Below are 22515 nucleotides of genomic sequence, written 5' to 3' on the forward strand. Positions count from 1 at the left end.
TTTTGAAAAAATCTGCTCATCTCTGAGCCTGTTTCTTATCTGTTAAAAAAGTGGGGTGGGGGGGATAATAACAGTACAGCTGACTCTCGTTATCTGAGGCAGTGATGCTCTGTGAGGTCCCCCAAGATCACTGAACTGGTGGATACTCAACCACTGCTCCTCGGGAAAATGCACAGTACAGGTTCCTGCTCTGGTTACAACATTTTAGTCGACCGATCAAGACATTCCTTATTTTATAGGGGTTTCTGTTTAAAGACACCTCTCGGCCACGGCAGCGTAGATCCTGCCTGAATGGAGCTTATCTAATGTGTACTTTCCCCGTAAGGCCATCACAGCCTTGCACTTAGGAACACGAGACAACACTTCAGTACTCCACTTGGTGGGTATTTTAAATAGTAAAACTGCCACGAAATAAGACAAAAATATGAAAATCCCACGGGTCACAAAAAGGATGCTTATTCACAGTATGAGAACTGACACAGGAAGGCAGAGCATCCTTGTATGTCCTCAGCTGGAAATGTGTGCATCAGGTGACTCAGGTACCGGGCCACCCCGGGCATGTGCATCAAAGCACCATGAGCATCGATTTGGGGGTGACGCATATATTTTAGGAAGGAGGTGAATTCACAACAGGAAACGTGTGAATACTAAGCATCAATGGTGTGTCCTTCATGAGATCGCCGTGTGGCCTACATCAGATGAGGGTCTGGGCCTGATGCAATGTGTCTCTCGAGTCCTTCCATCCCAGCAACAAGCTAGAGCCCCCTCTCAACTGTGCCACCCAGCTGTGAACAGGACAGGGTTTATAAAAATACAGGTCTGCGGGGCACCCAGGTGGCTCAGTCGGTTGAACATCTGACTTCGGCTCAGGTCATGATCCTGCAGTTCATGAGTTCGAGCCTACACATCGACAGCTCAGAGCCTGGAGCCTGCTTTGGATTCTGGGTCTCCCCCTCTCTCTGCCCCTCCCCAACTCGTGCATACTCTTTCAAAAAGTCAATAAAAAAATTTTTTTAAGTAAAAATATAAAAATACAGGACTGCCAGGGGACCCCCGCTGACCTCCTCTCGGCGGGGCTGAGAGCGTCTACGTGAAATCCCGGATGGCAGCCGCCCCACACGGAGCTCACCTGTCCAGCTCTCCCCGCAGCCGCTGGTTCTCACCCACGGCCATGGCGCCCGTCCTCTGCTCTTGCTGCAGTGCCTCCCTCTCGGTGTTCAGAACCTTCTCCCGCTCCTCCAGCTCCGCCTGACGCTTCAGCATGTCGTCGTGCCTGGCGGAGGGGAGCACACCCGCTGGGAGCTGGGCTGGGGCCTTCTTTCCCTCCAGGTACCCAACTCCCCAGAGGACTGTGAAGCTGCCCACAGAAGGCAGGGCCCCTCTGGAGGCTTTCTCTGGCGTCTTTGAGGGGGATGGGGCAGGAACAGGCAGGGCGAGATGCAGGGCAGCAGAAAAACGGAGAACGGTGGCCAGGAGAGGCGTCTGGGCCAGGGGTCTCCTCCAGCCCCACACATGTCCACAGTCCCTCAGATTCCCCGTCAAACCAGCCATTCCTCCCCGGCCGCCTGGGCTGTTTCCTGCACTCTGAGCCCTTCCCTTCAGGAGTCATGGCTACATTACTAGGTGGTTCACTAAGCACAAACACATCTACAAGAAACGACAAAATAAACAGCTGAATTCCACCACACTTAACTCTTAATCCCTCTTCACTGGGGCCTGGGTGAGCCCTCCGCCCTCCTCTCCTCCGGAATTGAGTCTCCTTGTTCTTTGCCTGGCCTTGCTGCTGGGACACAGGCTTGCTTGGTGGGGACCTACTGGCTGCCAGTGGCCAATTCTTCATACACACACACACACAGACACAGACACACACGCATGCGCGCACAGCCTTTTCTCAGGATCCCCAACCACAGCCCTCCCCTTCCCCTTAGGCTTTTCTCTCCTTCTGCAGCCTCAGTCTCTGGGGGTTACTGTGTAGTTGTCTCTGGAAACCAGCAGAGCACAGGAGGATGGACCCCTTGACAAGCCCAGGCTGTCTTTCCTACTTGCTGGAAACATCCGTGTTCAAAGACGACTCAGGATCTCCCCCAAATCCATGGCAACGACTAAGGCACCACCTTTCAATCGTCCCCATTCGGGCAAATCCCTCCTCTGCAAACCCCCTTCCTTGTCAGACAGTGTGACAGGGTGCCCAACCTGTCTTCACAGCTCCACGCCTGCGCCCACTTATACCACCTGACTAGAGCCAGGACTAGTCGGGGATCAAAGCCAGAAACCTGCTTAGGCAGCCGTTCAATGACACACTTTTGTGGGGCCTTCTGCCACACTGTGGAGAAGCATAAAGCTGGGAGTGGAAGCTCTGTCTAGCTTCTCAGGTGGTGACATTTCTCAACCAGGCTAACAATTCTGAAAAAAGCCATCCAGGTTTGCAAATTAGGGCCACAGGCAGATATCAGGGCTCCCCAAAACCTGTTTCCCTGTGGTCATGTCTTGGAAAAGCCCACGGGGTATCTGTAACCACTAGTAACCACCTAACTGCAGGACTGATGCCATGTGTCCTGCTCACCAGTGAATCCTGGGTACGAGGCATGGCACTTGGTAAATATCTATTAAGGGAACGAAGAAATGAGCATCCAATTTAAAAAGTGCCATCATCCCTGTGTCCCAAGTACCTACACTCCCAAAGCCATAGCCCCACTGCAGACAGACCAAGGGGGCCTCCAGCCATCTGTCCAGCCAGTGAAAATTCAAGCGACACAGTAGTTCTGCCTGCTGTATTGACAAGGAGCCAGAGGGAAAACAACAGTGAACCCCCTCAAGGCCAGTCCAAACTCCACCTGCAAAAACCTTCACCCTCTAAACAGACACTAAGAATATCATGAGACACGATTAGAACATAGAACAAGATGTTAATGACAAGACGCATAAGTGCCTGGTGAGCAGTGGGCAAGGTTCAGAGCTCTGTGAACACCTTTTGCTCCATTTCATTAGCCAACCGGGAGCATCCCTGGCAAGTCTAGACACAGCACCATGCACACAGTACACGCTCACCAAGTGCCACACGAACCTAGGAGGGGCTCAGGAGGAGAGGGGAGATGGAAATGCCCAGAGGCACAAGACGCTAATTTGGGCTGGAAGGCATAGTGTCTTACTAGGAGCAGATGCTTCGACAGCTCCTGAAGAAAGGAGATGTGGGTGGAGAGAGCAGGTAGAGGACCCCAGAGAGAGGCAAAACAGAAGCAACGGGTGAGTGGATAAATGAATGTCATCACCTCTGTGCCCTCAGCGTCATCAGATGCCCTTACCACTTTGCAGCTCAATGACTAAGACCAGTCAAAGTAGATGCTGCCAGCAAGGACACCTGACAAGCACAGGAAGTGGGTAATCAACTGCTCCCTCCTACACAGCTCCGTGGGCTCGAGTGCCCACCTCTCTGTAGAGACACAGCTCTCTCCTGGGTCAGAGTCAGGTGCACAGCACCCCTCCCACCAGACTCCGGGTCCTGCCCGGAAACACTCAGGGATCTGCCGGGGGACAAGAGCTCGGGCAACGCTAGCTGAATGTACACGAAACCCAGGACCCTGCTTTGTGAAGAGTGCCAAGACCTGTAGGTTTCAGTGCATGTAAATTTTAGGTTAAAAAAGGAAAGGAGGGCAGGCAGGGGGAGAGAGAGGTATGGCTGAGAGGTACACGGGGGTCTCATTATACTGTTCTATTTGCTTTCTATATATTCACAAGCTGCCAAAATCGAAGGCTGAAAAGAAAGCGTCCCAGACCTTGACAGGGAAAACGAGGCTGGGGAAGTCCATGGGAGCGGGTCAGTGTAAAAAACTGCGGGGCAGTTGTGGTGAATGGCCTCCTTCTTCCTGGTTTGGAGAGGAAGGGAGAGGTGGGGGAATCCTTAGGGAAGCAGGAACCCCAAGGCTGGGGATTCCCTGAGCTGGGAGTGGGCACGGCACCCCCTTCTCTACTCGGGGACCCTCCTGTCACTCGGCCTCCAGCTGCACAAACTCATCCAACCGCTGGGTGGGACTTTCGATGGACTTCCCTCCGGGAAAGTCTGGGTGTCCCAGACAACGTGAAGCAACGGCCCGAGAGGAAACGCGGGGAAGGCTTGTGGGCAAGGACATGAGCCTGGAGGGGCAGGGGCGCCGCCAGAGGCCCACACACACCTGTCCCGGAGCTCCTTGTGCTCCAGCTCCAGGTTCCGATGCAGCGTCTTCAGGCAGCTGTGCTGGCGGATGAGGGCCTCGTACTCCGTGGACTGCCGCTCGTGGAGCGCGGCCAGGTGCTCGTGGTCCTGCAGCAGTGCCTCGTAGGCCGCCGTCAGCTGCTCCTGCTGCTTCTGCAGGTTCTCATTCTCGCTCTCCTTGGCCGTCTGCTGGTTCTGGAGCAGCGTGTACTGCGCGGTGAGCGCGGCACTCTGGGAGCTCAGAGTGGAATTCTCCACCTGCCGGGAGGGAGAAGGCTCCACCTGACCGCGGGCAGGCCCCAGGGAGCCACACGCTCCGTGTCCCCGCTCGCGGTGACCACGCCGTGAGGAGCCGGAGGCAGACACCCGGACAACAGGGACCCTCGGGGCAGCCAACACCCAGCTGCTGAGGACAGTTCCGTCTGAACTTGAGAAACCGCTCTGGAAAGAGGCAGCACCAGACTGTCAGACGGCTCTGGTCCTGCGCCCTCCCTACATGGGACCTTTCAGGGCCAATTATGTCCTTTCTCTGGAGAAGCTCCCGGGCACCCTCTTTGGCTACTTTCACACACCTGTTTCCTAGAACAAGTAGAAAACCAGTGACGTTGTAGAATACCCGGTCACCACCACCAGCCACCCTAACTGATGCTCACAGAACCACCACCCCACAACATCCCAAACTATCAGAAAACTGAAGGGGCAGCACTGCCTGACTCATTCTGGGGCCACTTTTACTGACGTGAAACCCAGACGAAGACCTGGCCACAACCACCACCACCAAAACCAACCACCAATATCCAATTCTGTTATTTTAATACAACAAATTCCAACATCTTTGCCTAATAGTTTCCCGTTTACTGTCCTGACCCATGTTTCAAACGCTTTTCTCAGAAACTGCATTAATGAACGATTAATTCATTTCCTCGCAATGTATTAACCGTAAATAAAAACCAACGTCCTCGAATATGCGGCATGGAATGACAGTTTCACTAGAAGCTCTCAAAAGCCTGGCAGCTACTTGATGCCCTATACGTCCCTCGTGGAGATTAAAAATTCACACTAGCTTAACAGAGACTCTGCCAGGTTTTATAGTACATAAAATCGACTTATTTGAGTCCAGAACCTCTTTTCCAAGTCATTCCTGGTCAAAGCTTATGGAAGAGACTTTGAGAAACAGGCAAGTCCGGGCAGAGCACGTTTCCAGCCCTGCAGCCACGGGCTCAGTCACTGGAAACAAACCCGCACCACCTTCAAAGACCCCCAGGCCGGGCCCCGCTGCTTGCAATGAGCCAACGCAAAATAAATGTGCGGAGACTCTCCCGTGCTCAGAGGAGCCAGTGTGGCGGGCGGGTCTCTACGTGATGCCTGTGGCTGGGCCCTCACTCACCTGCAGCGTGGCCGTCTGGGTCTGCAGCGTGGTGTTGTGCTCCTGCAGGAAGGCGCTCTGTTTCTGCAGTGTCAGGATCTGACTGCTGAAGGCCACGTTCTGGGTCTCTAAGTGCTGCAGCTGTTCCTTGAGCAGCTGCTTCTCTGCCTGCAGAGCTGCGTTCTAGGGGATGAGGAAGCACGGGACCCGTCAGACACCAGCTCGGGAAATGTAACCGGCCACAGGCACTGGGGTGGGAAGCAACACTCAAGAGTTGATGCTATGGGGACTAAAGCCAGAATCCAACAGGTGAGACAAGTAATGTTTCCCTCTTGGAAAAGACAATCAACAGAATTGGGGGGGGAGGGGAGAGAACTACTTTTTTTTTGGTATGTGCTTTCCAGACAGAAATGCATTCACCTAATGGCGATATGGCTTCAAACCTGAGCATCTGAGTGCAAGGCAAAGGCAAGCTGGGGTTAAAGCCGTGCAGTGACTTCTCTCTGTAATGCTTCTGTTTTCTGCTGAACACCCCACAAGTGCCGTTCTGTGAGCTTCTCCCACAGGACAGGGAGTCAAAGCCTGTGGCCACACCTCACCCCACTCAGGAGCGACAACAGACAGAATAAGGCAGTTCACGTCCCAGCAGATTGAGAGATACCATGTAAAATATGCCACCAACCGGGTCAGGACACACGGGTTACAGTCCAGTACTGTCCCTTACTAGCATGGGGCCTAGGGTCGAGTCTCTTAAACTGTCTCCACTTTCTCATCTGTCAAATGATGAAGATCATCACTACCCGCTTCACAAGGTTGTTGGGAGAGTCCGACAACATCAGGGGGTTAGACACGCACCGGCAAACTTCTGTAAAGGGACGGACAGAATTCTGCAGTCTTCCAGGCACGTGGTCTCCACTGCAACCACTTACGTCTGCCACGAGGGTGGGAAGACCACACATAATACGTAACAAAGCATATGTCCGTGGGCTGGCAGGCCACGGTCTGTCAACCCCTAGGGGAACAGTGTGTTAACGGGGGCTGGTGTACAAGCCAAGGGCCAAGTCTGACGGGCAGGCAGACAGGGATTCACCATGGGAAAATGTGAACGCGCTCCTTTCCGCTAGAAAGGCTGACGAGATCTCAAATGACAAGTAGCTCATAGGACTTGCCAGGACAACTCAAGAAGTATTCAGCTGGATCTGGGTAAATCTCAACAGATTCTGACGTCTCGTGTCCTTTATGGTAATGGCGGCCTATCACTGGGACAATCAACAGAGTGCACTGCGCGCTCACTCGCCCGCTCTCTCTCAACGACCGCAGCAGGGGCAGCCCACTCACATTCCGTTCCAGCTCGATGGCCCGGTCCTTCACTCGGAGCAGTTCCATGGTGGCTTCCTTGTGGCTGGGTCCCCAGGGCTCCTTCCCCTGGAGACCGGTGACCAGAGTGTCCACAGGGTGTTTGAAAGAGTTCTCCAAGTGCTTCCCTTCCTGCTGGTTCTGCCTGAGGACCTCACACTCGGTCTTCAACTGTGGGGTGGGAGCAGGAAAAGCAGACTTGGGGCAGGAAAAGGCTGGCTCAGAGCTCCGAGTTCGTGGCTAGAGGAGAGCCCCATAGCAAACCCAACCCCTCACCTGGCACCAGTGATAAGCCAGACACCGTCCTTCTGCTCTGCAGGGAACATACATAACCCACCCTGTGCTCCCCCTCCTTCCAGACATCTGCCTCGGTCTCAACTTCAACCACATGACCTTGGCAAGTCTTCTCGCTTTCCCGAGCTTCAGCTGTCCACTCCATCAAATGGAGATGAGCCTGGGGGACGTGGACCGGGTGATGTTACAAAGCCCCTTCCAGCTCTAGAACCACTTTGTTCTAGATTCCTTGTTCAATCACGCAGCCAAGAAATGTGCCAAGGCTTCAAAAAGCAGAAGGGGCGGGGGGTTGGGGGAGTGCCTGGGTGGCTCAGCTGGTTAAGCGTCCAACTTCAGCTCAGGCCATGATCTGTTCTGGAGTTTAAGCCCCGCATCAGGCTCGCTGCTGTCAGTGCAGAGCCCACTTCGGATCCTGTGTCTCCCTTTCTCTCTTCCCCCTCCCTTACTCCTTCTCTCTCTCAAAAATAAATAACCATTAAAAAAAAAAAGCCTTTGCTTAAAAGAAGCAAAGGAGAGCTGGAAGAGCACATATCACCAGGAGTGGACATCCTGATGAAGCACCTGTGCACCCACGCCCACCTGTCCCATGTGAGGGCGCCCAAGAGACTCGAGGCCTCTGTCTGGTCTCGATGCTCATAATCTCACACTGGTCCTCATCGGTGTTCCCGATCTTGCCTAGCAGACTCAGTGCTGCTCTGAATGTGGCCTCCTCTCCTCCCAGGCATCTGATCCTGTCCAGCCCCAATGCACAGGATTGTGATGGTAGCTCCCCCGCTCAGAACCCTGCATCTCAGCACATCTGCTCCGAGAAATGGGCATCCAGGCCGGCCCTCTGCTACCCCCAGGTGAGGGGCTGGAAAAGGTGGGGCAGGGGCCTCATGACTGGGACTTACAGTGTGGCACCGAAGGGGGCCAGATCTTACCACCTGGAGCTCGTTCTGCAACTGGTGGTTCAGGCTGGCCTTTTCTTCCATCTGAGCTTCTAAAAACACAATCTTTTCTTCTTTCAGGGCTAATGTTGTTTTTAATGAGTCATTTCTGTCCTCCAGAATCTTGAACTTTCTGAAAAATACAAAGACACAACTGTACCTATCTACCTCTTCCACCTACAAGCTCCCAGTCTCCCAGCTACCAACACCTATCTCCTCCATTAAGCTCGTTTTCCCTATTATTCTGCAGCATTTGGCCCAGAAGAACTGTAGGAGCCAAAAGCCATCACCCAGAGCCCTCCCCGGGGCTCCCTGCACACACCTGTGACACCCTCCAATGAGACATCACTGCTGTAGTCTTACAGGCATGGTCTTAGAGGAAGGTATCATCAAGGCCATTTTACAGATGGGGAAACTTAGTCTCAGAAAGGTTAATTAAGCACAGGGCACCTGGGTGGCTCAATCGGTTAAGTATCTGACTCTTGATTTCAGCTCAGGTCATGATCTCACACTTTGTGAGACGGAGTTCTATGTTGGGTTCTGTGCTGACAAGCAAGGAGCCTGTTTAGGATTCTCTCTCTCCTCTCTCTCTCTCTCTCCCTGCCCCTCCCTGACTCACTTCTCTTTAAAAAATAAACATTAAGAAGGAAGGAAAGAAGGAAGGAAGGAAGGAAGGAAGGGAAAGAGAAAGAGAAAGAGAAAGAAAAAGAAAAAGAAAAAGAACAAGAAAAAGAAAAAGAAAAAGAGAAAAAGATTAGGCCATTTGCCCAAGACTACAATGCTAGCTAGGTAAGTGGTAGCCTTTTCACCACACCAACAGCGTGTCACACGTTATCTGTCCTGTGGATCTTGTCAGTTACAAGTCCAGGAAAAATCCATGATACTGGATTTCTTTGAACAATGAGACGGTTACTGAAAGAACCGCAGGCAAAGACTACAACGGTTAAATGTTTGAAAATTAAAGGGCTGGGACCAGGAAAAGAGGAATGAATAGGTGGAACACAGGATTTTCAGGGCAGAGAAACCATTCTGTAGGACACTTGGCAGATACAGGTTATTACACAAGGGTTGAAACCCACGGAATGTGCACCATCCACAGCGGCCTCCAATGTAAACTGTGGACTTCGGGTGATGACGGGTCAGTGGAGGCACATCAAGTGTAACACATGCACCACCCTGGTGGGGATATGGATTACAGGGAGGCTATGCCGGGCGGGGGTTGAGGCGGGGCGGCACAGGGCATTCAGGAAATCTCTGTCCCTTCCCCTTAACTTGGCTTTGAGCTTAAAGCTGCTCTAAAAAGTGTATTTAAAAAAAAATTGAGAAGCCTTTCCACTGGACAAGAGAGTCTCCTTTCACCCCTCCCTGCAAACCTCCAGGGAGATGATCTGTAAAGGACACAAGCCCCTCATAAAGACCACAAGACAACAAGCCCCGAAGTAGGCAGAGTGAACAGAGCTCTGGAGCTGGGAGCGTGCAGCGTGCAGCCCCGGGTAAGAGCCCACAGACCGCGGCAGGGAGGTCCTCACGTGTCGCCATGGCTGCTCTCGTCCTGTAGCAGCAGCTCCTTGTGGAGGCCGACCTTCTCCAGCCCCTGGCTCAGTTTGTCCAGCTCACTGGTCAGCTGCTGGCTCTTGAGCTTCTCCAGCACCAGGTCCTGCCAGGACAGGGAGAGGATGCGTGTGGGACGGGAGCCCAGCACGGAGGGCCTGACATAGGCCCTTCTCAAGACCGAAGAGCCGTCTTCCCCGAGTCATGGCTGACTCAGGTGTCCTGAGGGCTGAGCAGACAGTTCCACGGGACAGGTGAACCCCAGGGACGTCTTCCAAAGGGAAGGGACAGACGCGCTTTCTCAGCCTCCCGGCCTCCATGGTGATACGGGAAGGACGTGTGTTTGTGCAACGCCATTTATGTTGACCTTTGAGTAGGAGCTTTGAATTCTAACACGATTACCTTTTCTGTGCAGTAATGGAATTAAATGCTCCTTGCGGAGAATTTGGAACAGAAAAAAGGACAAAAGAGATAAAGATTTTACTAAAAACTCTGGTTGTGGTTTATTCTGCAAAAGCAGTTGCTCTCATTTAGGTGGTTTACTTACTGTATGTAGATCCCCCTTCTTACTCCCACCCATCTTCGAAGCTCTCCAGGCAGGTACTGCTCTCTGCCCAGTGCCCCAGCTACCTGGCATGCAAGCTGACCCCCCACCAAATCCTCAGGCCTTCGACGGCTGTGTGACAGCATGGCGCTCGCCCAACACTCCATCAGCTCACCCCAAATGTCCCAGCTACCCGGTAGCTCTGGCCAGTGAGTGGTGGGTGGACATGCTGTGGGTCACCTCCTGGCTGCAGCACAGCAGAGCCGGTGTGTGACCTTCCAGCTGCCTTTGTCCTGCCTCAGCAACTGCCCAAGCCCCGTGCTGAGAAGGCGGAGCCATAAATCAAAGCAGCCTGGACTGCTGAGTCACAGCACAGATGACAGGCTCCTGGGGAGTCACCTGGACTCTCACGAATGAGAAGTCAGTCCCTGGCATGATGAGCCGCTATGACTCCGGGCTTGAGTGTTACCACGGCAGAACTTATCTTCTGCTTCCAGAGACAGGAACTAGGGGTCATATTAGTGAACTCCCTCTCCCATAGCCTTACGATCTTCCCGTACATGAACATGGAGACATCCCTGTGTTCACCAAATCTATTTCCTTTTCTCCCCTGGCACACCGCTGAAACATGTTCCCCAGCCTCGCCTGAAGCTAGGTGCAGCCGTGTGACCGGGTTCTGCACAGTGGAGTGCAATCTTTCTTACCCACTGTCTTCCTCATTTACTGCCACAGTCAGAAGAGGACTCCACTGCGGGATGGCCGAGCCACAGGACGGGAGAAACCAGGTGCCCAAGTCACTGAATTTAAGGCTGTCCATGAACAGCCACACTCAACTCCTACCTACGTGAGACTCAACTTCTGTGCCGGGCCATTCAGATGCCGAAGTCATTTACTAAAGCAGTTTATTCCCCCTCAAACACTGAAGGAACCCCCAGAGGGCCCATGCAGTAAATACTGGGGTAACAGTAGGATGCCAACTTAGCAAGAAACTTTAAGATGCTCATACCCTTGGAACCCCTACTTTTGCTTGTAGGAATATAGCCTGAGAAAACAGATATATGTATGCAAGTGTCCAGTGGTATCTAAAATAATGAAAAGAATTGGAAAACCACCTAAACGTCCAAAAACTAATTGCAGTAAATCTACAGCATTAAAACCCTGTAGCCATTAGAAATCCATGGCTTCAATCTTACTTACTGTAATGAGAAAAGAAAGGCAGGGTAAGTAAACAACAGAAGAGCTTAGGATGCAGGGACGCACGATATCAAGCGTGTGTATGTACAAATGCACACGGGGAATGACGGGATAAAATCGGCCAGACTATGAGCAGTGGTCATCTCTGGGCAGGGAGATTAGAACCAGTGCTTTCCCTTTGTTCTTCTCACCGGCAGACCTTATTCTGTTCGGAATCAGGGAGGACACACACACACACACAGTCTCACGTCTGCTCGGGAGGCACACACCCCCACCCCCTCACCACAGGGGAGGGGCCTGCCGGTGCCAGCTCACCTCTCTCAGGGTGGTCAGTGTCCTCGTATGCATGGTGACTTGCTTGGTGAGGTCCCTGTTGTCCCTCTCCAGTTCCTTCAGCTTGCTGGCCGCGTCCCTGCAGCGGGCCAGCTCCTTGTCCAGGGCGCGGCTCTCCCTCTCGGCGGCAGACAGCTTTGCGGTGCTGTCGTCTAAGACCGCCTCCTTGAGCTCCACCTGCTGCCACAGCCGCTTTGCCTCCTTCTCCAGCAGCTTCTTGTCTTTCTCCAGCTGGGCCACCTCCTGCTCCAGGGCCTTCCTGTCCTTCTCAGCCCTCTCCAGCTGCTTGTGGGAGAGCCGAAGGGCCTCCAGGTCGCGCCGCAGGACCTGGTTTTCGGCCTCCAGCTCGCCGAGCTCTTGCTCCAGGGCCTGGGACTTCTGGCTGCTGCTCTCCAGGGTCTGCTGCAGCCGCAGGTTCTCGGCGCTCACGCCCTGGTAGCTGAGCTCCAGGCGCTCGGACTTCTTGCTCAGGGCCTTCAGCAGCTCCACGTTCTTCCTCAGCTCCTCCTTCTCCCGCTCGAGCTCCTGGTTCTCCCTCTCGATCTGAGCCATCTTGGCACTGGTGAAGCGCATGGTCTCCACCATCCTGCGCAGCTCCAGGTTCTCCTCGTCCAGCTGCTTGTTGTCCCGCTCCAGACCCTCGAGCTGCAGGGACACGTTCTGCAGGGTGTCCAGTGACTTCCTGAGCTTCCGGTTCTCCAGAGCCAGGCCCCGACTCTCGCGCTCCAGGGCGTCCACCTTCTCGGTGGCGGTCTTCAGGGAGGCCACCTTCTTGGCCAGCTTCTCGTTGTCCTTCTCCAGCCGGTGCAGCTCCTTCTCCAGCTCCTCCACTCGCTCCACCTTCTCCTTCACCTGTTCGAAGTCCTTGTGCAGCTGCTGCTTCTCGAATTCCAGCTTGCTGAGTCTGCTGCTGGTCTCCGTCACTGTCTGGTGGAGGGCTTTGTTCTCCTTCTCGATGTCCTTCACCCGGGCCTCGCTGCTCACCTGCGACCTCTCCCGCAGCGTCCACACCGCTTGGTTGAGATGATCCTTTTCTTGCTCGAGATCCTTGATCTGCGGAGAAATACAACGCGAATGACACACGAGGTGGCTGTTGCGTGGATAAATTTCAGTGACCTGGGTCCAAACTAGGAGAATAAATTGTAGGCCCCTGAAGGACCACCCAGAGCCATCCCATTGCTTCCCAGGCCAAGGTCAAGGGCAGTCATTACTCAGTTCAAGCCAAACACATCCACAACAGTCACAGCAATTCACAAATGTAAACCACTTCTCTTCCTCTTATTTACAAGAATGAGAACGAAAGGGATTTCTCTGGTACTCCTCATCCTGGGCAGCAAGACCCCCACGACCTGAGCCTGCCACCTGTGGCCTCCCCGTATGCCACTCTCCCCCGGTGCGGACGCTGCATGTGATGTTCCCTCTGCCTTGAACACTCCCCCATCTTCCCCCCTACTGATCTACAGCATCTCTGTCCCCTCCTCGTCCTTCAGGCTCAGGGAGAGTGTCAGCTCCATGACTTGAACATGCCTGGCACCCAGCAGGATGCTCTCCCTGGGCACCGTGACCTTTTTCCCGCCCATACTTTGGGGATGTGCAATAGCTAGGCCTGGCAGGACAGGTAGAGAGAGGCCTGGCTTCTGGCTGGCATCACTGAGCCACTGCACCAGCACTGCGTTGCCCACCCTGGACCTCTTATAGCGTGAGCCAAATAAAGCTCAAAGGTTTGCCAGGGTTTTCTGCTAGGACACGACAGACATTTACAGCTGGATCTGTTCTTCGTCCTGAGGGGCCGTCCTGTGCACTGCAGGCCATCTGGTCTCCACCCACAGGCCACGCGCACCTTTTCTCTCCTCCCCCAAATCACGACAATCAAAACCAGGACTGCCGTTGTCACTTGGGAGGCAAAAGCTGACCCCTGTTCCTACACTGTCAGCTAAAAATGGCTGGTTTGAGGGCAGCTAAGCTGGGTCAGTGGTAACACACATATCACTCATCAATTACCGGAAGTGGCTATAATCCTGGACTCTTCCCCTTGTAGGCAGAGTTCCCAAGACAGGTGAGAAAGAACATTCATCACGGAGGCACCCACCTGCCTGGCTCTGTCGGCCTTCAGGGTCTCCATGTCACTCTGCAGCTGCTCCTTCTCTTTGATCAGCTCCTCACTCAGGGTCTCCAAATCCTGGTTGCTCTGCTTCTCTCTCTCCAGCTGGGTCTGTAACTTTTCAATCTGTAGAGCCAGAAGACCCAGCCAGTGCAAAAGTCACTTTCACAAAGTGAACGAGGTTTTAAGACAAACCAAAACCCTGCCAGCCTCACAGAATACTTGCACAGGCTTCTTCTCAAGGAAAAACATCCAAGTGCTGTTCCGTAGCAATCTCAACTCTTAGCTCACACCTTGCGCTTTCGGCTCAGGGAAGAGGGGAGGGTCCTGGGCACCAACCAACCAGTCAGCCTCCCTCTCACCCCACCCCTGCTCATCCTCACTGCCAAATGTTCTTAGCCACACCCAGGTCCCTCGCTTCTGTCTCAGGCCTTGTCCACGCTCTCAAGGGTCAGAGCACATGCTCTAGGGGCCACCAGCCACCACTGCTGGATGCCCTGCAGGGACTTTGGACTCACCCTCCTACCCTCTCCTTCACAAAGGCCACCTAAGTTGGGGACACACCTGTTCACCCAGCTGCTCAGAGCAGTCTTCTGATGCATCTCTCCTTCCACTTTCACCCTCCAATAAGTTTGTCAGCAAGTCCTGTCCTCTCTACCTGTGCCCCTCCCCCTCCACATGCCCCCTGACTACCCCAGGCCTGACCATGTTCCATCTTTTTTTTAAAGTTTATTTATTTTTTAGAGTGTGTGTGTGTGTGTGTGTGTGCATGCGTGCAAGTGGGGGAGGGGCAGAGAGCATGAGAGAGAGAGAGACAGACAGACAGAAACAGAGGAGGAGGATCCCAAGCATTGTCAGCACAGAGCCCAACTTGGGGCTCAAACTCATGTACCGTGAGATCATGACCTGAGCTGAAATCAAGAGTTGGATGCTCAACTGACTGAACCACCCATGCACCCCTGGACCACACTCCCATCTTGCCTGGATGACCACCTGTATCACCTCCTGGGTGCCATGCTCTTGGCTAAGACCCACCAGCGACCATCCTTCCTAAACATGAACTACCTAGCTCAGGGCTTATCACACTTTATCATGCCCGATACCCACATTTATCATCGTGGTAAATGCAGATTCTGACTTGGCAGGCTGAAGGCAGGGCCTACAACTCAGCTCCCAGGTGATGCCCATGTCACCTTTTGCAGTCTGAGGGCTTCGTGGGGGCTGCTGTCCCTCCCTGCCAACCCCAAACTCCTTATCACTGGGGACAGGAGTTGGGGAAACGGCACTGACTGGTGTCAGAGGGACACGGGTTCAGAGTCTGGTCCCTTGCTGCTAACAACAGGACCATGATGAGCAAATTTCAGTAAATGACATTGGGCCAGTGGCGTCCATCTTCATGAGCTATCCCATCAACTGCTCAGCACGCATCTGGCAGGTGTCAGGTGTGCCAATGTCAGCAGACCCTCCCCAAGAGCATCCTGCCAGTGACGGGTAAGGGAACAGGCAATTATTACTGACCATCATGCAGTGGACGACTCTGGGCCAAAGCAACTAAGTGATTTGCCCAAGGCCTCACAGTGAGGACACAGCAGGGCTAGGATGCACACCAGTGGGTGACCCCAGACCTGCTCCCAGGCACTGTCAGCAGCCTGTGGTGCGTGCCCCCTGCTTTCCCAGCTCACCCACTGACCTCACTGGTAATCCTTTACCCTGGCTGCCCCTTCTCTCCTGGAGAAAGGAATGTTCTTCCAGCCTCCGCATTTTTGATTGTTCTTGCTTCTAGTCTGAAGACACGATGTCCCCACATCCCACCTATCACTGCTGGATGCCCACTGCCATCTTTCTCCCTTTCTGGTTCTTTCTGCCATGGAATTGGAGCCCCTATTCTTACCCATCCCCGACGGACCGCAGTGGCCCTGGGGGAGCTCGCGGGGCTAAGATGTGAGCTGGCTGTAGGCCTGTCAGCCCTGAGAGGGCTTCCCATCCTTCCTCAAGTACCTGGCTCAGGTTATGGACTCCCAGAGCATGTGGGTGCCAGGGGCCTTCCCCTCAGCTCCAGATCTGTACACACCCTCAACGGGTTGCTGTCCTGTCTCTGAAACTAAGGATTCTTTACTTCTTAGCTCAAGGCGTTCAACTTGCAAGGTATTGACATAGTTATAGTCACGAGGGCAGGGCAGTTTCTCTAAGTCCCATGAAAATTTCATTAATTAGAAGGAAGACATTAACTTTGGGGAACAATGGTTCCCACAGACATCCCGAACCTAAGCAAGCTTGCAGCCTGGGCTACGTGCAGGATGATGGGAGAGCCGGGCTAGCGTGGCAGGGGGCGGGAGGGGCCTCCAGGTCACTGTGTCCTGGTTGGCCCTTAACCCTCCTTTGTAGACACCTCCCAGGGTAGCTGTGCTGTCTGGACTCGTCCCAAGGCGGTGCCCTCCCTTGTTCCAGGAGTCACTGTTGGGGATGTGTCCCCTGTGGGGCTCAGCCGGGTTGGTGGTTCACCTATTGACCAAGAAATGCCAGCTGGTGACTGAGACACACTCCATGGAGAGAAGCGCAGAGTGAGGTGACCAAGGCTGGGGAAAGGCAATTCCAGAGGAGCTGACGGGCTCCCTCCGGTGTTCTGTACCACGCTGGATGGTGCGGAGAGAACCTACCTACCCACGCTGGGTCAGAACAGATCCAGCCAGACCCCGGGCAGGCTGAGGACAGGGAGAAGAGGTGCTCCAGTGGGCAGAAGGACTCCCTCCCCAGGGCTCCTGGCTCCGGACACAGGATGGCTCCAGTCTGGGAACAGTGGCAACTCCCTTTTACCAGGGATGCTGTGCCAAGATATGCTCCCATAGGCTGTGGCAGGGAGGGCTGCTATCCCCCCGGAGAAACGATCCAGAGAGGAAGCAGGAGGTGGGACTGAGAGACGGGGGCTCAGAAATAATGCTGGGCAGGCAGCACCCACTGCCGGTCCTGTCTGTGCAGAGGAGGGACCAGGGTGGACCCCAAGGGGAGGGAAAACCTCTGAGGCTGGCTGGGAGCTGGGCCAGCAAGATTTCAGCACAGCATTCTACGGCAGACCCGTGAGGACCTGTGGAGTTGAAGGTTCTCATTTCTCAAAAGGTCAAAAAAAAAAAATTTTTTTTTTTAATCTTGGCTGAGGTCAGACTGCCATTTATAAAGACATTTCCTGTGCTAGGCCCATGTGAATCTAAACACCCAAACCGTCTAGTCGCCCTCCACACGCTGCTCTGCATTAAGACACAGAGCACAAGAGAGTGTGTGTTCCATTGTCCTATGAGAGATGACAGACTTTGGCACCTACCACGCTGCGGAGCACACAATGCTTCAAAGGGACCAGAAGGGTGAGTAACCGAGCCTGGGAAGTCCCAGGAGGGGATGGGAGAGACCATTTCATAGAAGGAGGGGATGCCCCAAGCCTCCCCCAGAGAGGAAGTGCAGGCAGGGCCAGCACCAGTGGACCCCAGTCTCTTGTCTGCAGCTCAAGCTCCTCCCCCTGCCGGTGCAACCTCAGTCAATGACACTGGCCAGACAGTGGGCAGGTCGGGACAGACACCCAGATACCCAGAAGCGTTGGCCCTGCACGGTGGTCAGCGGGCAAGAGCACTCTTGTCCTCTCCCTCAGCTGCAATCTGGCAGGTGGTGCGTGGATAGCCCACGACGCAGGTGCGCTGTCTGTAGTGTGGGTGACGTCTACTGAGGCCCTGTGACCAACACATGCAGGCAATCCCTGGCTCTCAACTGCCTTTTCGTGGACCCGATCCGCATCCCCTGTGCAAACAGGGGTCCTCGTAACTGGAGAACAAAGATGGTTTGGGAGCCTCTGTCTGTCCTCCCAGAGGTTTGGGCTCTACAGTGCTAAATCAAAGACCCAGCAGTTGTCCTGAAAGGCAAATGCAATTTGGCCATTCTTCTTCCTCACCCCATAAACCAAGAGAAAGAGGTGTGCTCTGACCTTGTGTTACCACCAGCAATGCCCTAAAATAGTCAATCAGTGTCCTATACACACACGCACGCAGGCATGTCTGACATCACCGATTCCTCTTCCCGTGCCCCGTCCTATGCTTTTTAACAGTGCGTTCTTTTCATAGAGCACTTACTATGTATGTGCCCGACTCTACTTACAATAACCCATAAAATCCTTACAACCCCCATTAACCCCATTTCGCAGATGAAGACAAGGCACACAGAGGTCTAGTCACACTAGGGCCACATTTGCATTTGTGGTGCAGGGACAAGCCATGCTGCCTCTGGTCAAGGACACGCTTATCCCTCTATTACAATGAACTGTGCCTGCAGTGGATTCTGCATTTTTCCCAACTGTGCACACTCACCAACACCTGAACGCTCTGCCTGGCTGCACATTATAGACAAGGGCTGGGGGAGGAGGTCGCCCACCCTCGGCTGGGGTTACCTTCTTGCTGAGCTGGTGGTTCTCCTTCTCCAGCTCTCCACACTTCAGGCTGCTCTCCTCCAGCGCCAGGGATGCATCCCGCAGCCCCTGGATGGTGCTCTGGAGGCTCTGGTTCTCCTTCTCTAGCTTCAGGATGCGGCTGGAGGCACATTCGTTCAGCTCAAACACAAATGACTTCCGGGAGGCTGAAACACAAAGTCGGGTCACAGTCCAGGTTCCAGGAGAGACTCTGCTTCCACTCTCTTCCCCACCCCGGGATCAGCTGGGTGCCTCACCCCCAGTCCATGCGGTGCTGCTATGGTCAGCACGCTAGAGACCTTCTCCGGTAGTTCCAATCCCTCTGCCAGCTCAGCTGGGGTCTGGCGGAGCAACCAGGAGCTTAACAAGAAAGCAGCTCATAGAGGAGGGGCCAATGTAAAAGTCACAGACTAAGTGCTGGGAACTGTTTTTACCAAGCTGCTAACTTGACTGTGCACTCAAGGACTGTACAGACCAACAGAGATGGCAAACAGGTGACATTTCTGGGCCAGTTCTGGGAGGTTCAGCAGGAGGAACATGATAATTGACTAGTTATGTCTGCCACAAGTGGTCAGCAACTGTGTGGGGATGTATGCCAGGTACTTGCCATCCTTTTGACAGAGATTTTGTAATTTCACAATTGTACTGGAAAAAAATGAGATGGTATATATAAATTGCTTTAAAATTCTAAGTGAGATGAAAATGTGAGCCAAAGACAGAAAAAGGCAGATTATCTACTCTGCTTCTAAAACAGCTCAGATACAAATAAATGAAGAAGGGGGCACAGACCCAAGAGTTGGGGGACAGGAGTTCTTGGCCCCATCCTGCCATAGCAGGTGAATAATATTAGGTAACTTAAGGGGCTTTCCTGGAAAGGAAAAAGGAATGTATGTGAAAGCCCCTGAGAGAAGGGATCAGGGCTGTCCTGTCCTCTTCTGTCCCGTGAGAACCATGCTCAGCTCTGGGAGCCTTACCACACTGTATGGCTAATATGGCCTCCCCCACCTGCTGTTTACTCATCACGCTAGGGCCTGGAGGTACCAAGAGCTGAAGGCTTTCATAGCAAGCACATCAAGCTGGGAAAAAAAACGTGTGTTTGGATCCCCTGCATGATCCTAAGAACTGGAAGGCATCCACATCCCTCTCTGAGGTCTCTTCACCCACCGAGGACAGCAGTACAGACCCAACAAACCAGAAGGGCCTCAAGACCACAGGCAACAACAGGCATGCAGCAGTGGAGGTGGATGGAGTGTCCGCAGTGCTGACCATCCCCGCACTAACACACCCACGAGCACATGTGCTCTCGATGTGCAAAAACGTGTGCACAGAGGGCTGTCTCGACTGCGCTACGAATCCAACTAACCTGACCTAAAACCCCACTGACTCAGAACCTGTGATCACTGGGACAGCATTCATGGGAAATATCACATTTTTCATTGTGGTGCAATATATAGAACATAAAATTTACCATTTTAATCGTTTTCAGTACAGTTCTACGGCATTAGATACATTCTCGCTGGTTAGATTCAACCGCCCCCACCATCCATCTGCAGACTTTGTCATCATCTCAAACTGAAGCTCTGTACTCATGGAGGATAAATGTGAAGGTTCCACACATTAAACAAAGGAATTGATTACAAGCCTCATTTCCCCTTCAGTGAAAGGCAGGCCCTCAGAGACAATGAGGACCCAACAGTTTATCACAAAACCACCAATGACTCTTGACTGAGTGCTTCGCTCATTAGCACCCCCAGCAATCAGATTTGTGAGACAGGTCGTGCGTGTGTGTGTGTGTGTGTGTGTGTGTGTGTGTGACAGAGGGGGGGGGGGTGGGGGGAAGGAGGAAGGGAGGGAGGGAGGAGTTTTGACACAAGAGCAAGACAGGAAGAAAGAGGAGCCCTTCCCAGAGTGCCTGTGGGCCATGTACAGTGTAACGCTTCACTGCCTCCCATCACTGGGTACTCAAGGCAATCCTGCGAGGTGGCTGCATCACCCCCATATTGCAGCTAAGGAAACTGGGCTGGCCAACTAGCTCTGATTCAAGAAGCCACCACACCATACATGCACAAGCACTTTCGGGCTCTGCTCACATGCCACCATTCAAACCAAAGCCCACGAGCTCCCCGCTAAGCACTAGGAGTTGGGAACACCAAGAATAAATCATCATGGACCTGAAAGGGCTCACAAACACACTCAGTCGTGTGAATCGGTGAGGCTTCCGACTCCAACAGCCACTCTTGGGTGTCACTGAAACACTCCCTTTTGGTCTGATACCGTCCTAGGCAGCCTGCACCACCTCTCTGCCTCACCAGGGGGCAGCGGTCCTCCCTGGTGAACCTGAACTCCCAGGGCAGGAATCCATGTGAATCACCCCCACCAACCCTCAGGCCCCACCACAGCCCCCGGACACCATGGCACAGGCAGAACTAACTTCTCACACTGATTAATAATTTAATCAACGTATTTTAGGTTTGGAGCTTGAAGAGAAGAAATACCCAGCTGCTTTCAGTAATCCCTCCATTATGTTTAGGGATGTTTATCAGAAATGAAAAAGTCCCCCAAACCCACCCAATACCCTACCCACACTCTGTACAGTTCTAAGTAAACATTAACTCACACTATCAGGTGCACGTGTACTATTTTTGAACAAAGGAACTGGCTTATTGTTTGCGGAGCGCTGGAGCTTCCTGCTGCCCCACCCGCCATTCCCCAGCCAACACCTCGCCTGGGGTGCTGGGCACAGGGGGGAGAGGAAGAGGCCTGGGTCCTGTGAGGGGCAGCCACTTAGCAATCCCCACCCAGAGAGACAGAAAACAGACTGCATCCATCTTGCCCAATTATGCAAATGAACAGAGGAAATAATGCCCGGGGTACGTGTATAGTGGAGATTAATGACCACTGGGGGTGTCACCTGCCATCCAGAGCTTTCAATCATCCATAGAGAGGCCTAACATGTCCTCTGGGGGTCAGCGTGCTGTAATCTGGAAGCTCCTAGGACTGTCCATATGGGAAACGAGAAAGCTGGCAACGCTTAATTTGCATTTCATGTCCCGACACCAAAGCTGCCGGACCCCTCATGTTCTCCTTGGGGAGAGCTGTGATGAAACCATTCCAAATGGCTCTTGATGGAAACCCTATTTACTTGGGGTGAATGGCTAGACTGACACGGAAGATTCTGAGCCAAGGGTTCGGCTCCCTGGATGAGAAAGCTGCTGCAGGCCGGCTGAAGACCCCAGGCGGTACCCACCATCGGACAGGTCTGCGTTCTTGGACAGCTGCTCCAGCTCCCAGCCAAGGTGCACCGACTCATTCATGCTCTGCTTCTGGGCTATCTCGAGGACCATGTTCTCTTCCAGCAGCTCCTCAATTCGTTTCTTGTCTGTGTCCCGGTCCTGGTGCAGGAAGAGCAAAGGAGTGAGGCTGTGGCCAGGGGCTCCCGCTGGACAGGCTCTAACCCCCAGGCACCTGCCCTTGTTCCCCCCAGGATGAAGGGATGCCATGCACCTGGCTCACTTCCCAAAAAATAAAGCTGCAAGGAAACCTCTCCAACACAGGACCAGCTGAGTTACGGCCATTAAGAGATACCCTGCCCCAGTGACCTAGGTAATGAACAGAGACCTGAGGTCTCTAACTGAATGCTGTCTTGACAAAGTGACACACCATGCAGGGCTTTAAAGCAAGTAATGTGACGACAGGTGGTTCTGGGGTCCTCAAGCAGGCCTCACACACCTTGAAGAGGCTGTACAGAGACTCACAACATCACAGCTCAACCCGCCCCATGAAGGCCAGCAAGGACCTTCTTGCCACAGACATGCACGTACACCCACGCCTACGGAAGAGCACAAGCAGTCGAGTCCCGTGTCATGGGCGTCGAGTGCTGCCCACTCAGTCGCGCTGAGCTTAGCAAGCTGCCCACCATGGTTCATGAGCCACCGTGGCAGCGGCAGCAAGAGCCCAGGGGTGAAAGCCCCGAGGAGGGCACGGCATAAACCGGACACCGCCCCAATCTGTTTCGGATGTAGTGGTGGGAGCTGGCAATACCAGTTCCAGGTCGTGAAGCTTGGATTTCAGCTGCAGGTTCTCTTTCTCCAGCTCGTGAACTTTATCGCCCCGGGCCCGGGCTGCAGTCAGCTGCTCCTCCAGCATGGCCTTGGTCTCAATTAAAATGATGTTGTCCTCTCTCAGCTCCTGCTCAGCAAAAACATACACGAGAA

General features: G+C 53.6%; 1 protein-coding gene across 2 annotated transcripts in view; it reads right to left on the minus strand.

The window, feature by feature from the left end:
- CCDC88C (coiled-coil domain containing 88C) overlaps positions 1-22515 on the minus strand; it is a 129398-nt gene that overhangs the window by 25104 nt on the left and 81779 nt on the right. Inside the window, exons 11-21 of one of the 2 annotated variants that reach the window (XM_043556849.1) lie at positions 22343-22489; positions 21549-21693; positions 18284-18468; positions 13846-13983; positions 11739-12809; positions 9664-9791; positions 8132-8267; positions 6894-7082; positions 5577-5738; positions 4170-4447; positions 1130-1273 (exon numbers count right to left, since the gene is read on the minus strand). In XM_043556849.1, the coding sequence (XP_043412784.1) occupies positions 1130-1273; positions 4170-4447; positions 5577-5738; positions 6894-7082; positions 8132-8267; positions 9664-9791; positions 11739-12809; positions 13846-13983; positions 18284-18468; positions 21549-21693; positions 22343-22489 (2723 nt within the window). Of the gene's footprint in view, positions 1-1129; positions 1274-4169; positions 4448-5576; positions 5739-6893; positions 7083-8128; positions 8268-9663; positions 9792-11738; positions 12810-13845; positions 13984-18283; positions 18469-21548; positions 21694-22342; positions 22490-22515 lie in introns of both variants that reach the window. The other variant, XM_043556848.1, reaches the window with a different exon arrangement.

Source organism: Prionailurus bengalensis, chromosome B3 (genome assembly GCF_016509475.1).
Source record: "Prionailurus bengalensis isolate Pbe53 chromosome B3, Fcat_Pben_1.1_paternal_pri, whole genome shotgun sequence".
NCBI lineage: Eukaryota > Metazoa > Chordata > Mammalia > Carnivora > Felidae > Prionailurus > Prionailurus bengalensis.